This window comes from Chrysemys picta, chromosome 15 (genome assembly GCF_011386835.1).
Source record: "Chrysemys picta bellii isolate R12L10 chromosome 15, ASM1138683v2, whole genome shotgun sequence".
NCBI classification, from domain to species: domain Eukaryota; kingdom Metazoa; phylum Chordata; order Testudines; family Emydidae; genus Chrysemys; species Chrysemys picta.
The window spans coordinates 2243581-2258696 of NC_088805.1; the positions used below are offsets into that span (position 1 = coordinate 2243581).

At 47.4% G+C, this 15116-nt stretch overlaps 1 protein-coding gene across 3 annotated transcripts in view; it reads left to right on the forward strand.

Annotated features, from left to right (window-relative positions):
* LOC101954133 (uncharacterized) overlaps nucleotides 1-15116 on the forward strand; it is a 68168-nt gene that overhangs the window by 467 nt on the left and 52585 nt on the right. Inside the window, exon 1 of one of the 3 annotated variants that reach the window (XM_065568178.1) lies at nucleotides 1839-2029. The exons of the other annotated variants lie outside the window; for them this stretch is intronic. Within the exon in view, the coding sequence (XP_065424250.1) occupies nucleotides 2000-2029 (30 nt within the window). The 5' untranslated portion in view covers nucleotides 1839-1999. Of the gene's footprint in view, nucleotides 1-1838; nucleotides 2030-15116 lie in introns of those variants that run through there. 3 annotated transcript variants of the gene reach the window in all.

Genomic DNA, 15116 nt, shown 5'->3' on the forward strand with positions numbered 1-15116 from the left:
GGCGGGCGGGGCCTGCTGCTCTCGCCTGCTTTCTGGGCCCTCAGGCTGTTCCCGCTGCTTCCTTACGGGCCCTGCCTCTGCTGGGCACGTTGGGGTCCTTGTGTCACAGCCCTGTGCAGCTGGAGGGGCCCGAGAGGTCATCAGGGTCAGCCCCTCACTGAGCCAACCTGGCCTTAAACCTCCAGTGATGGGGACTCACACACGCACACCCCCCAGGGCCTGTTCCAAGCTGAACTGCCTTTCCAGTGAGAAGGGTTTTCCTAATATCTAACCTAAATCTCCCTTGCTGCAGATTAAGTGCAATACTTCATGTCCTACTTTCAGTATCCTTTGCCCCACACCTCTAATGCACTGTGGGCATAGCAGCTGTGGACTTGACTCCCTGTGCCTGCTTCCTGGAGCATATCTGTGGAAGTCTCTATAGTCACTATGCATCGTGGGGCTCTAAGGAGAAGGGATTAGTATGGGCAATCCCAACAAATCATCTAGCTGGTGGGGCATGGCTCTCCCTCCATATCTTGTGTTTCTGTAACCAATTGAGCTCTTGCTGTCCTACTCTACCTAGAACCACTGGGGCTCCTACAAAGCCATCCTTTGTGGGACTCATGCTCACTCCTATGGAGGCAAGAAATACAGAACTTGCAGTTCAGTGTTTTGTAACCTCTCTGTATTGTGAGGCACTGGCAGTCCACAAGGCAGAGTGGAGCTCTTATCTCCCGCCACAGTTCTAGAGCCCAGCCCCTCGCACACGAACCCCTGAGTCCTGTTTCCACCCCCAACAACCTATCCAATAATGCCTGGACTGAAAGAGCCTTTGAGACCCCACAGACTCAATCATGGTCAATCTTCTGATTTCTCTCTCTCACACACATACGGTCTCATGCATGGAGTAACCTTAGAATCACTCTTTAGGTTCATGTGCTTTGCTTAGGAAGGATAATAGTTGCAAAGGCCTAAGGACTTAATGAGAAACTGGGAAATGGAACCTACCTATCTGGTAGTTGAGCAGCCCTCCTCACTGCAGTATCTGAGTGCCTAATTCAAATTCGAGAGGGGATGTTCAAAATACATAAAATGTGGGATTCATGGGAGTGTTATTTAATGAGGGAGTTATTCAAAATACCACCGATGGCAAAAAGAAAACCAAGCAACAGATGAATGCAGTATACAGAAAATAGCATGCATGCAAACCAGGTACCGTTTAGTCACAACCTGAGGATCTGGCAAAACAATTTCAGCTGTAATCAGGCCAAAGGGACTCTACAGCAGCTACAGAGCTTCTTAGAAATGTTTGTAGTATTAATTTAGTAGCTGAAGCTTATTTCCTTGCATTTATTCCATAGTAATTCTCATTTTGTGTGTGTCTTTTAGTAACCTTGCTGGAGATGCAATTATGCACACAGAGGGGTGTATGTGCATGCCCTCCAATAGAAAAAGCTGTGGCTACAATTTTCCAAGAGCCACCACAAACGTGCATGAAGTGAAACAAATTGCAGTTGCTTGTCATCTCTAATATGGAGGTGCGACGGATGGAGACAACTGGTCCCAGTATGCAGTGCTCTTATTTTGACCTGAGAAGAGGCTGTCCAGATTGAGAGGGAGCATCTGTCTATCTCAGGTTTTTGTATAGTGCCTTGTCTCCTGATGAAAGACCACTTGTAGCAACATGTGCTGGGAGCTGCAGTCTCTTGTGGCTACAGCTCATAATAAAGGGGATTTGTAAAGGGAAAAAATATTGGGTTCCCCCTTTTTTCTTTTAAAGAAGGCATGAAAGATTTTTTTTCACCCCAGAAAAAATAGTTTACCCCCCCCCCCCCCCGCTTGTTTTTACCTTAGAAATTCAGGCCTTGTCAGGGAACTTTATGGATAAGTGGAGGAATAGCAGATTTATGGCAACATAGATACCAAAGATATGAAAGGAAGGGGAAGAGGAAGGGATTTTTATTCAGACTGAGATATTCTGAGTCATCTGTGGAGTCCTTTAGCAAAATCAAGGAAGATGAAACTTGACATTCCTGATATTTTTAAGGTATAAGATACTTAAGATATTTGTATTTTCTAACAAAATAAGCAGAACAAAAAACATGTACAGAAACTCCTTTCAAGCTTTCTTTAAACATCTTAAAGAAGCAAAAAATTAGGTACATACCCCATTTTCCCCCTTTTGTTGGTCATCTTTATAAAAATAGGGCTTGAAAATGACAGATACCTGTGCTGCTCTCCCCCTACTCAATGCTTTCAATTGAAAGGAATAGAACGATTGTGCATTGTGTTTAATCATAACGTATTGTCAAGGGCTATGATTCCACAGCTGCAGAATTTGGAATGGGTTACCTAGGAAGGTGGTGGAATCTCCATCCTTAAGGCCCGACTTGATAAAGCCCTGGCTGGAATGATTTAGTTGGTGTTGGTCCTGCTTTCAGCAGGGGGTTGGACTGGGTGGCCTCCTGAGGTCTCTTCCAACCCTAATCTTCTATCATTTTATGATTCTAAGAGCTTTGACAGATGTGAGCTACCCCCATTCATCTCACTGTGGTATTGATTCTGAACTATAACAATAGCAACATAAATGGCAACATTGTTAACTATTTCACTGCTAATATTTTTGCAGAAATATCAGCTAATGTGCTTATCCCTCAGTCCCAAGCTGCCTCCCACTCCTCCCCAGGTATTAGAATTCCCAACAGCCTCATAAAAGTTCTCCAGCCTCACTTCTGCCAGTTCTATGATTGTGACGTTCCCCTCTCTTGATATCTGGACTGGTGATCTGCTAGGTCACTCCAATCCTTGACTCCGGGAACCAGCCTTACCCTGCTCTGCTGTGAGAACCCCTACTCCTGGGCTGTTCATGCACAGCCTCTGGCATGTAAGCTGCTCCTTAGATTGTGCAACCAAATGACACTAGCCAATATCTCAAGTACCAGACACAACCCTAGGAACCTCTGTCTTGGGGTGTCCAGTTATGCCCACTGGACGCTGCAAACTTATATGAATTCGTCAATTTAACAAAGAAATTGATATGCACCAAGCTTGTTATCTCAAGGGGAGTCTCTGACAGGCTTCAAACCAAATGCAGTGCTTCAGGTAGAGTAAACAAACAGATTTATTAACTATAAAGATAGATTTTAAGTGATTATACGTCAAAGCACAACAAGTCAGAGTTGGTCAAATGAAATAAAAGCAAAACGCATTCTACACTCATCTTAACACTTTCAATGTCCTTACAAACTTAGATGTTTCTCACCACGGGTTGGCTGGTTGCCCTTCAGCCAGGCGTTCCCCTTTGATCAGCACTTCAGTTGCTTGGTGTGGTGTCTGTAGATGTAGATGGAAGAGAGAGGAGAGCATGGCAAACATCTCTCCCTTTTATCATGTTCTTTCTTTCCTCTTGGCTTTGCTCCGCCCCGCCCCCCCCCCCTTCAGAGTCAGGTGAGCATTACCTCATTGCTGTCCTAAACTGGCCGAAGGAAGGGGGGTGACTCACTGGAGAGTCCAACAGATCCTTTTGTTGCTGCCTAGGCCAGCGTCCTTTGTTTCTGTGAGGCTGGGCTAGGTTTGTCGCATACATGCCTTAATGAGGTGTGAACTCTGCTCTTGGAGAGTTTTTGCCTGGGCTTATTTTAAGCCATGAAAATACATTTTCAGCCTCATAACTATATACATGAAGTTATAACCTGTAACATTACTGTAACAACCATGCTAAGTGCATCATGAGCCTTCTGAAGACACCCGACATGACAAACTTTGCATTGGATACCACACAATCATTTTACAAGGATGAACATGGGGGGCTGGTGTTCCCCCGAGGTACAGAGCGTCACAATTATGTAGTCATGGATTGTCAGTACAAACTTCTGCAGCTCATCAGAAACTGAAAATGTGTGGACTAGTGCATTGATTGGATTATTCATTGTCATTAATTTATTTAAACCTCAAGTGTTAAATTCAGATGAAGCTGCTACAAAGACAGGATCCTACCTGCAAAATTTAGGCCCAGCTTGTTGCAGAGCACACAGTGACTTGCATATTGACAATAGCCTTTCTAGTGAATGCATTTGAAAAAATGTAACTTGTTACTAGAGCTGGCCAAATCGCTGGAAAACATTTAGAGAATGTGTTATTTGAAAAATTACATCAGTGTTAGTTGAACAAAATATGTGCTGAATATTTGACCAGTTGGTCAAATACTGCAGAAAAATTTGTCAAATAAGTTATTCTATGAATATTGTGAAATTAATCAAACAGTACGTTTGCCAAATACTTTTACATATCTCTTACCGCGAGTTGGGTCCCTCTTTTCACTCTGCTGCAGCTTGGCAAAGTTGAGCAACTGCAAAGGCCCTGAAGCTGTCTGCTGACTCAGCAGGACAGCACTGTATTGATTACAGTCAGTTCATGTTTGGAAGGTTTTCTTCAATACCATAAGGGCCAAACACTTCTATTTTTTTAAATGTAGACTCTGTAGAAGTTGATGATGCTTTTTCAGGAAAGTGACCTGTTTAAAGATGAAGCAGTGGGCTATATTCAGGAACTCCATGGACTGTATTTAAGGCCTTGGTTACACACAAAAATTAAGTTTTACCATTTTATCCAGGTATAGTTAAAGCAGTACACACCCCCACCCCACCCCACTCCACTCCCTGCAGCTTCGAGCCGACTTGGGCATCAGGGGTACCCTGGAGCTCCTGGCCGCTGCAGGCGGCAGGGCTCCCTGCAGCACCAGGTGTCGCGGGCAGCGGGGGGACCCTGTAGCTGAGCTCATTTTGTCATGGATATTTTTAATAAAAGTCACAGACAGGTCAGGGGCTTCCATTAATGTTTCTTTATTGCCCGTGACCTGTCCGTGACTTTTACTAAAGATATCCGTGACAAAATCTTAGCCTTATTCATGATGTTCTCTGAATGCTGCTTGTTTGGATATGAAAGTCTAGTCCTTGATAAAGGAAATTGACAACACTAGTATATTATCATTTTAGCAGAGTAGCCCTTCCTCATTCAAACCATTTAGCATCCTTACAGCAGTTAATTTGAGGAGAAAGACGGACACACAAGAGAGGAAAAGGAAACAAAATCCAGGAAGGAAGCATGAATAGGCAAGTCTCATGTTCCTTCATCTTCTGTCCTTCTCTTCTTCCCCTTGGGCATCTATCTGAGCAGTGGCTCTCATCAGTGTTGACAGGACTGGCAAATCTAATTAGCCTGTTGCTTTCCATTCTTTTTCAGCAACAATACCAGGCAGATATAAATGATTCTAAAGTTCTTTACTTGCTGAAAGTTCCTGAAGACTATTAGCTGAAGTTTGGGCTTCCAGTTTAAGTCGCATCATACTGCAGCATGTATTTGTTGTCCATAGGTTCAAGAAAATAATGCAAAATCTCCAGGTCACATGCCTGGTTTTTTTCTTTCAGAAAAAAAACAGATCAGATTTGCTTAGTTCACATGTAAAAAAATATCAGGCCAAATTCTGTTCTTACACCAATGTAAATCAGGAATGACTGGACTGAAGCCAATGTGAGAGGAGAATCAGGCCTCTTATTTTTAAATATCAGCTCTGCAAACTCCTGATGGGCTTTTTCCTTCTCATATACAGTCACCAGCAATAATTCTGCAGGAAGAATTTTGCCCTCAGTTTACACATGTGCAACCTCCATGGCCATCACTGGGTTTGCACAGGTGTCACTGATTGGAACTTAATAAACAGTTCTGTTGATGATGCCCAAGAAGGAATAGATTCCAGCTCCCTCTCAGCTAGGGTTGCCATATTTAAGGTTTTAAAAAAGAGGAGACTCCACAGGGCCTTGGCCCCGCCCCTTCCTCAAAGGTCCCGCCCCAACTCCACCCCTTCCCCAAAGTCCCTGCCCCAACTCCGCCCCCTCCCCTGAGCGCCCCGCATTCCCCCTCCTCCTTCCCAGCCACAGGGTCTGGGGGCTGCCCGAGTGTATCGGCTTCACGGTTTGCCGGGCAGCCCCCAGACCTCCAGACCCTGCGCTCCCGGCCAGGTGCTTCCCCAGAGCAGCCGGCGCCCGGGAGGGGAAGCGCCAGGGGCGCAGGGTCTGGAGGTCTGGGGGCTGCCCGGCAAACCGTGAAGCCGGTAGCGCTCGGGCAGCTCCGCTCTTCAGCTGCACAGAGCTGATTTGTCTGGGGGGGAGCAGCAGCAGCCGCCGCCGCAGCGGGGAATCCGCCTGCAGCTCGCAGCCAGAGCCACTCAGGTAAGCAGGGGACTGGGGCAGGGATGCCGGCTTTTTCCCGGACATGTTCGGCTTTTTGGCAATTCCCCCCAGACGGGGATTTGAGGACCAAAAAGCCGGACATGTCCGGGAAAATCCGGACGTATGATAACCCTATCTCAGCTATCTGTGCTGGGTCTGCAGGGATAAGAGAAGTAAAAAGCCGTACAAGCTTTAGTCACCATGATCAGCAAATGTGACTGATACAGAAAGTAGATCTGTTGATTGAGAAGGGGCTATTTTTATAGCCTGGCAGAACCACATTTTAAGGCTCATTCCAGACTGCTTTGCTGCTGCACCAAGGTGATTAGTGTCCCATAAAAATGACTGTAACAGTTATTTCAGCCCTGTACTTTTACAGTGATGACTAGCTCCACTTCCTCCAGCCCCATATCTTCATGCTTAGCATAACTTTACTGTGGCATTGTGACTGGAATGTTTTCTTTCATTGCAACAGCTGCACTTTGAACACCCTTGCCATGATGTCTTGCTGTGGTGAGGGTCAGAATACACCAGTACACCATTATTAGGCTTTGATCCTTAGTATAATTTTTCCTCCTTCCTTGTGTTCAGGGGCAGTTTGATGAGGGGAGGTATTTGGTTTGGTTACTCCTATCCTTTCTTTGGAAGTTTGTAGATTTAAAACCAGTGGGTTATTTCCGAGTCTTTTCCTCTTCCCCTTCCCCTGCAGTGAAAAAAGGAGCTTCTTAAAATCTTGGAAGGAATTATTCCCAGACAAAAAGACACAGTTAAGGTGGTAAAGATGTCTCAATTACTTCTGCTGAAGACCTTATTAGAATGCTATTGCTCTCAAAAGGAACAAGCACTCGAAAGACGACAAATTGTAAATCAAGATTACATTTGTGGGGAAGAAAAGAGCACCAAGCTGTTTAGAAGCCTGGAAGTTTAGATTATGCTTTCACAAACCACCTTAACTCCTCCCCATTCCTTACCAGACCTTGCAGCCCTCTGGCATAGATGGTCAGCAGTGCTAAGTATTTCAGGTACTGTCTCATGAGTTTTTCTTTGTGTGGAACTGGCAAGGTCAAGAACCTGTTTTGGAGAATAAGGTACAGTGCTCTGTTGTCTGCGGCTAGCATTAGATATTAGATAAAGTGCAAGTGTTTAACACTGAGAGTAGTTAACCACTGGAACAACTTACATGGGGATGTTGTGGATTCTCCATCACTTGAAGTCTTTCAGTCAAGTCTGGATGACTTTTTAAAAGCTATGTTATCGCTCAAACAGGAGTTATGGGCTTTATGCAGAAATTATTGGGTGAGGTTCTCTGGTCGGTGTTATTGAGGAGATCAGACTAAAGATCATGACGGTCTCTTCTGGCCTTGAAAGGTGTGAGTCTGTGGTAGTTGATTGGTACCCTGTGGAGATGTTAGGTAGAGATGTGTACAGTCACAGAGACCATAGTGGCTGTATGAGGGTAGTTGTTTCTCAGCCCCCCAACGGAAGGAGAAGCGGATGAGTATAGCACTGTTTCCACTCTCTGTAGAGAGGATGGTGGAATGGTACAAAGTGGTAGGTGTTTGGAGGTTGTGGGTAGATGGTAAAATGTGAAAATATTGCAGTCCTTTGACTCTAGTGGGAAGGTGAGGTGAGAGGGAAGGTCTTTGATCTGTACTTGGAGGGTAGGACTTGAGACACTGTGTCTGGCTCATTCTGGGACAGTGCATTCGAGGAGCATCTGTGGCTGGGTGGATGGGCCCTTTATAGTGAATGTCGTTTGTATATTTAGGGGATATGTGTTTCACAATGGGAAGTACGGAAAGGTACAATGTGGTGGTAGAAAACCCGGATCTAGAAAGGCATTTAGCTGCCTGACTCCCACTGGACTTAGGCACCAAAATATTTTAGAGAATCTGGCCTAAGTGTCTTTGGGAGTCAGAGTAGGGTGTTCTGGGGCACGGGGTAAGGGGCAGAACTAAGGGGGTTTGTGGAACCTTAACTCTGAATTTCCAGATTTTTTGAACATTTATTTTTTCCATATGCTTAGCCTTGTCTTAGCAGGCCAGATTCTGGGCTAGCGTAAATCCAATGACAGTGCCAGCGGAGAACGTGGTACAGAATTTCCTGCTTTTCAGACATGGTAGTTTTATGACTGTAATATTCTAATAAGGTTTATAGAAGAAGTAACTGAGATGCCTTTGCAACTTAACGATATCTAAGTGAATCTTTAAGTCAATTAATTTTTCTTTCAAAGCAAGTATTGAAAAACCTAGATGTGAAAACTTATTGTAGATTGTTACTGTGTCTTCAGATAGTGAGGCTATTATTTTGCTGTCCTTACAGATTAGCTGTAAACAATACATGTACTTGGATGAAACACTGGCCAGTATAGATTAGAGCTTGATTCTCCTCTCATTCAAGCTGGGGTGAATCAGGAGTAACTCCATTCCATTGAGATCAGAAGCAGGCACTTTGAATTACTTACTGTAGTAAGGCGAAGGCAGAGTTGCCTAGTGGTTAGGGGTTGGGTCAGGGACTCAAAAGACTGGAGTTCTATTCCTGGCCCTGCCTGTGGCCTTGGACAAGTCACTTCACCTCTTTGTCAAGGGTTTTGAGATCTACTGATGGAAAGCACTATATAAGAGCTAGGCTATTATTATTATTTTATTTTATAATGCTTTTAACCTCTTTGAACTTGTTCAGCCTGTAGAGTTTATAAACTCTTCTTGATCGGATGTGTGCCAGGGTTCTTTATAAGCCCCAGCAAACACTTGGCCTCTGTAGTAGAAAACTGTTTTTCTTTTGCTCGGTGAGAAACCTGCAGCATTGATCAGCTCTGCAGAAGTCAGAATAACTGGCTTCTATTTCCAGCTTTGCTGCTCTGTGCCTCAAATTCCCTATCTGCAAAATGGGGTTCTTACTTACCAACCTGATAGTGGTGTGGTAAGGATTAATTCATGTTTGTACGATGCTTTGAGGTCATCTTGTGGACTATGCTATTATTACTAAGCCCAGGCTGTGCAGCTGGGATAGTTACAGTAGGGTTACCATTCGTCCGGATTTACCCGGACATGTCCTCCTTTTGTGTGCTAAAAATAGCGTCCGGGGGGAATTTGTAAAGCACTCACAATGTCCGGGATTTCCCCCTCCCCTGGCAGAGCAGAGCGAGCGGCTGGGAGGGCTGCAGGAAAGTCCCGGGCTGGACTCCGGAGCAGCTTCCTCCTCCCACCCCCCCCCCCCTGCATTCTGAGCCGGCCGGCAGCTCCTCCTCCTGCAGCCCGCTCCGGCAGCCCTGTGCAGGGCCAGGGACCGGGTTTTGTGTTGTGCAGGGGAGCTCAGCCATGTGTCCGGCTGGCACAGAGCCCAACACCCTGTTCTGAGCAGCAGGGTAAGGGGGGGCAGGAGAAGGGACAGGGAGGTTCTGGAGGGGGCAGTCAAGAAACGGGGGGGGGCTTTTGGAGGGGAGTGGAGAAAGTTTTGGGCAGTCAGGGTACAGGTAGAGGGTAGGGTCCTGGGGGGCAGTTGGGGGGGGTCTTAGGAGGGGGCAGTTAGGGGACAAGGAACAGGGAGTCTTAGGTAGGGGGTGGGGTTCTGGAGGGCAGTTAGGAGCAGGGGTCCCAGGAGGGGGCAGTCAGGGGACAAGGAGCGGGGGGTAGGGGGCTGGGAGTTCTGGGGGGGAGCTGTCAGGGGGCAGGAGTGGGGAGAGGGATCGGAGCAGTCAGGGGACAGGGAGCAGAGGGGTTTAGATGGGTTGGGAGTTCTGGGGGGGCTGTCAGGGGGCAGGAGTGTGGAGAGGGATCGGAGCAGTCAGGGGACAGGGAGCAGAGGGGTTTAGATGGGTTGGGAGTTCTGGGGGGGGCTGTCAGGGGGTGGGGAGTGGTTGGATGGGGCATGGGAGTCCCAGGGGTCTGTCTGGGGGTGGGGGTGTGGATAAGGGTTGGGGCAGTCAGGGGACAAGAGGCAAGGAGGCTTAGATAGGGAGTGGAGTCCCGGGGGGCAGTTACGGGCAGGGGTCCCAGGAGGGGGCAGTCAGGGGACAAGGAACGGGGGGAGGGTTGGGGGTTCTGGGGGGGCGGGAAGTGGGAGGGGCAGGGGCGGGGCTAGGGCGGGGCTCCTCCCGTCCTCTTTTTTGCTTGTTGAAATATGGTAACCCTAAGTTACAGCATCTTTCTGACTGAGCCTGTAGAAGGCAGGGAGAGGGTCAGTGCCTGCTGCATCCCACATCGGAATTTTTAACCATTTTGCAGGAGACGATAAACTGGCCCATGCCGCGATGAGGCTTTGTGATTGAGTGCTGCTGACATCTAGGCTGCATTCCTGAACCCAGGACTTCCTATTGCACAGTCTCCTCCTCTCTGGACTGGCCTTATTGACTGTGCTTTCCAAAGGCCTTGAGGGTGCCAATGGCAATTGATAATTGGCAAGATTTCTTGGTAGGTTCCTTGCCAGCCCTGTTGTGCTTCTGGCTACCACAAATTCCTCAAAGCTGCCTGGAGTTTGGGACTAAGCGCATTCAGCATCTGCTGTTCTTTGTGTTACAGAGACAGAGTCAGAGTTTAAGTCCAGAAGGGACCATCAGATCATTTCATTTCACCTCCTGCACATCACAGGACACCAACACCCCCCAGCACCTGCACACGAAACCCAACAACCAGAATTAGATCAAAGTATAACAGCTGTGAGGAGACTAAACTGTTGTGTCCCACAAGCAGAGAACAGGAGGGACGGAGGCGCACCAATGCCCAATGCTCTTGCAATGGCAGGGAATTGATTAGAGGAGATATGCCCCGATGAACCTAGCATGATCTTTGCAAATACACTGCTGAGTGTTTCTCATCCCAGTGGGAGGTTTCCTACTTGGTAGAGTGCACACCTCTCAGGCTGTTGATTGCTAAGCCGCCACCCTGAAGCAGCCGTGACTCTTTTGCTAGACCCTGCCCCTGCAAAGCACACTCTGCTCCCATTAGTGTCAATGGGAGTTTGCTGTCTACCTCAGTGGGATCAGGATCAGGTCCTGTGGCTACAACTGAGTTCAGCTGAGGTGATCTTGTGGACCATCGCTATGGCTCAGCCTTGAGGACTGGAAGCAGGGCGTTTGGGTGGAGGTCTCTGTTGGGTAATTCCCTCCTCCTCATTCTCCTTTGGAGCTCAAGAGAGTTTGCCTTTATCTTTATCTTTATCTTTATCTTTGCTGTCCATTGTGGGCAGGCTCTATTAATAAGCTGTTTTAAGCATGTACTAAGCCTAGACACTATGGTGCTGGCTGCCTCAGAAACCATTAAATACACTAATAGTAGCTCCTGCTCTGTCTAGTAATGTAAAGAATCTTTAATACAAACTGTATCCAAAAGCTCTTTATATATCTAATTACAGTTAACGATATAAATAACACACAGCAGAGTGGGGGAGAAAGGATGGTTTCAGGTGAGATCTTAAGAAAGATGTCAATGAGTGCAGCTAGGAAACACCAGGAGGCTGCGGAGAAGAAGGCGCCTGTCCGAACAGTGGCTCAGTTGGGTGACCTACCAACATGGAAGGGAGATGTTTGATGGATGTGCCATATACGTCGGGATAGGACGGGAAGCTCAGATAAACTGGATGTTCTTCGCTAGTGTGGCAGGCAGCTAACTGGGATCTGAAAGGGGAGCTTTTTCATGGCAGTGTGAGGCCTGTATGCAGGAAGCTACCGCTATGTGCACATGAGAGAGACAAAGCAATAGGTCTTCGTTCGGATCTCATCTTGGCATAGGCACTGAATTTCCTGTGTCAGCCAGTGTTCCCTGCCTAGTGTTGCATTCACCAAGGGGAGAGAGTCAGGCATTGGTTGTGTAGTTCTATGGTTCTTCATCAGCCTATTTTGTCTTGGCTGACTCCATTTGTCACAAGCCCCATATACAGGCTGATGTGAAAACCTACATCCCAATGCCCATATGACTGGTGCAGCTTGCCTGAAATGTACAGCACAGCATGGGTGGTTTGTAGTGGTACTTTCATAACGCTGCAGGAGACTGTCTGTATCATAACCATACTGCCGGCACACCAGCATGGCATTGCCTGCTTTTTAAACCCGCTGTGGCAATCTGCCCATAATGTCCCCTAAGCCCTGTCTACCTGCCCCACTCTGACATTCCATGCACGTGAACAGATGCTCCCTATGACACCTCAGCTGGGTGGATTAGGGGTGTCATAATAGCATAGGCACTGACTTTTGCTTTTCCCGGTGGGTGCTCCACCCTGCTCTGCTCCGAGGCCCCGCCCTCACTCCGCCTCTTTCTGCCCCATCCCCCAAGGCCCCCCCCCACTCTTCGCTAGCTCCTCTCAGGCACCTCCCCTGAGGCCCACCCTCCCACCTGCCACTGGCTCATCTCTGCCTTCTCCTGAGCGTCTCCCGTCAGCCACCAAACAGCTTATTGGCAGCCAGTCCCGGGTTCCACCAAACAGCTGATTGGAGGCCAGCCCCGGGGCCCTACTGAACAGCTGATCGGCAGCCAGCCCTGGGGCCCCGTCAAACAGCTGATCGGCGGCCAGCCCAGGGGCCCTTCCCAACAGCTGTGGCTGGTGGTACTGAGCACCCCCTATTTTTTTCTGTGGGTGCTTCAGCCCTGGAGCACCCACGGAGTCGGCACCTATGCATAATAGGATACGGAGCCTTCCTTCTGCAGGTCACCGTTTCAAATCCAGCTTGGGTTGGTTGTGACCAAAGTTATTATCATCAGTTTGGCTTTTCTGTGGCTTGGGTGAACCCAGTTTGGTGGATCTCAATCTAGCTCCCTCTAGAGAGATGTCCATGTCATAAAAAAATCCCTGTTGGCAGTCCCTTGTGTGGGCTGTTGTATACATGAATAAGGGCTTCAGTCTCTGGGGTTTGTCAGTCCAAAGCACCTTTCAAAAGCACTGAACAGAAATGGAGCAAACTGCTTCCTAGGCACATATTTAGCCCCTCAGCAGAAGGGGTTAACAGTGCCATTGAACATTTTTTGATTAAAGGTTTGAGGTACTCCCTTGGCTCTCATTCTGAGGTCACTGCAGCTGCCTTCTCATTGATTCTCCCCTCTCCCACCCCCCAATCTGTAGGCAGAGCTGTTGTCTCTGCCTCTCACCCTCCTGAAAGCAGCTCTGTGCAGTCAGTAATCATGCATCTCACTGGGTGGTGGTGGTGGGAGGTGTCATTCTTGCTGATGCAGGAGAAGCTTTCTGTGGAAAAATTGGAAAAATTTTCTGTGGAAAAATTGGAAAGAGTCCAGCGGAGGGCAACAAAAATGATTAGGGGTCTGGAGCACATGACTTATGAGGAGAGGCTGAGGGAACTGGGATTGTTTAGTCTCCAGAAGAGAAGAATGAGGGGGGATTTGATAGCAGCCTTCAACTACCTGAAGGGGGGTTCCAAAGAGGATGGAGCTCGGCTGTTCTCAGTGGTGGCAGACGACAGAACAAGGAGCAATGGTCTCAAGTTGCAGTGGGGGAGGTCCAGGTTGGATATCAGGAAAAACTATTTCACTAGGAGGGTGGTGAAACACTGGAATGCGTTACCTAGGGAGGTGGTGGAGTCTCCTTCCTTGGAGGTTTTTAAGGCCCGGCTTGACAAAGCCCTGGCTGGGATGATTTAGCTGGGAATTGGTCCTGCTTTGAGCAGGGGGTTGGACTAGATGACCTCTTGAGGTCCCTTCCAACTCTGATATTCTATGATTCTATGATTCTATGATTCTGCAGGTCTGTTGCAGTTTGCCACTGCCAGGAAGGGAGCAGGCCTTGCCTACTGATCTGCAGCAGGGAGAGAGCATGTGCTGGGAATCAGCACTTAAGCAGAGGTGCAGGATGAGGTATTATCATTTTACAGTAGGCTTTCAGGACAGATATGCTTCACAGCCTGCTTCTGTGCTGTTCTTTCACAGCCTTTCATTCTGAGAGAATATATTTTTCATGCAGCAGGACACATTCTTTGTGATGCAACATGGCGGCCTAGTCAAAACACTGATTAAGAAGATACAAAAGCACAACCGTGATCAGGGAATGCCAGAGACCCAGTCCAGATTCACAGCTGTCACAGATCCCTATTCTGCTGGGTCACAACCAATTTACCAGGGCTGGCACTGGGGCCATTAGTAAATGTGCTGGTTTCCCATTGCGTTCAGTTCACTTTCCCCCTACAGATGCTTCTTGTTTCACTGCTCCTTAACAGCCACAGGAGATTATAAGGAGTCAAAGTCCCAGGACACCAAAATCAAACCACATTTTAGGCCTGATTCTCCTCTCTCTTATACTGGTTTGACACTAGTTCACATCCACTGGGTTCAAATGGAGTTATTTCTGATATACACCCATGCAAGAGGAGAATCTGAACTTTTATGTTTTATTAGTAAATGTTTGGGAGACATGAGCAATATTAGTCCTTTGCACATGGGCTGGAAAAAAATCCAATAAAGAAAAACACAGGGAAAGAGCCGTCTCGTTGAAAGTTTTGGTGTGAAACTAATCCTACAAAGTGCTTTAACTAGGGAGTCTCACACTGTCTGGCACATACATTTCTCCCTGTCATGTTTTTCAGGGCAGGAAGGTTTCCTTCTGCAAAGCATAAGTTCTTAGACGTGTTGGATCTACCTCTTGCAATAAAATACCCAAGAAGTCATGGTGCGAAACAACACATGAACTGCTACCAGTAATGGTGGTAAATTGAATAACCCTCAGACATACCCCTCTGTGCCTTGACGCACTGATGCTGGATTTTGCTGTGGATGAGCAGACGTATGTATTTGTTGCATTATGTTGCTTTGCATTGTCTGATCAGTTCTTATTGCAAAGGCCAATTGACATAAATAAAATGCTGATGCCACTGTGTAATTATTTCTGTCCCCCACATCTTATCTGGATAACCTAAGAGACACACACACACCCTGCAAGAGGCTAAATTCAGTGGGTCCTATAGCACTT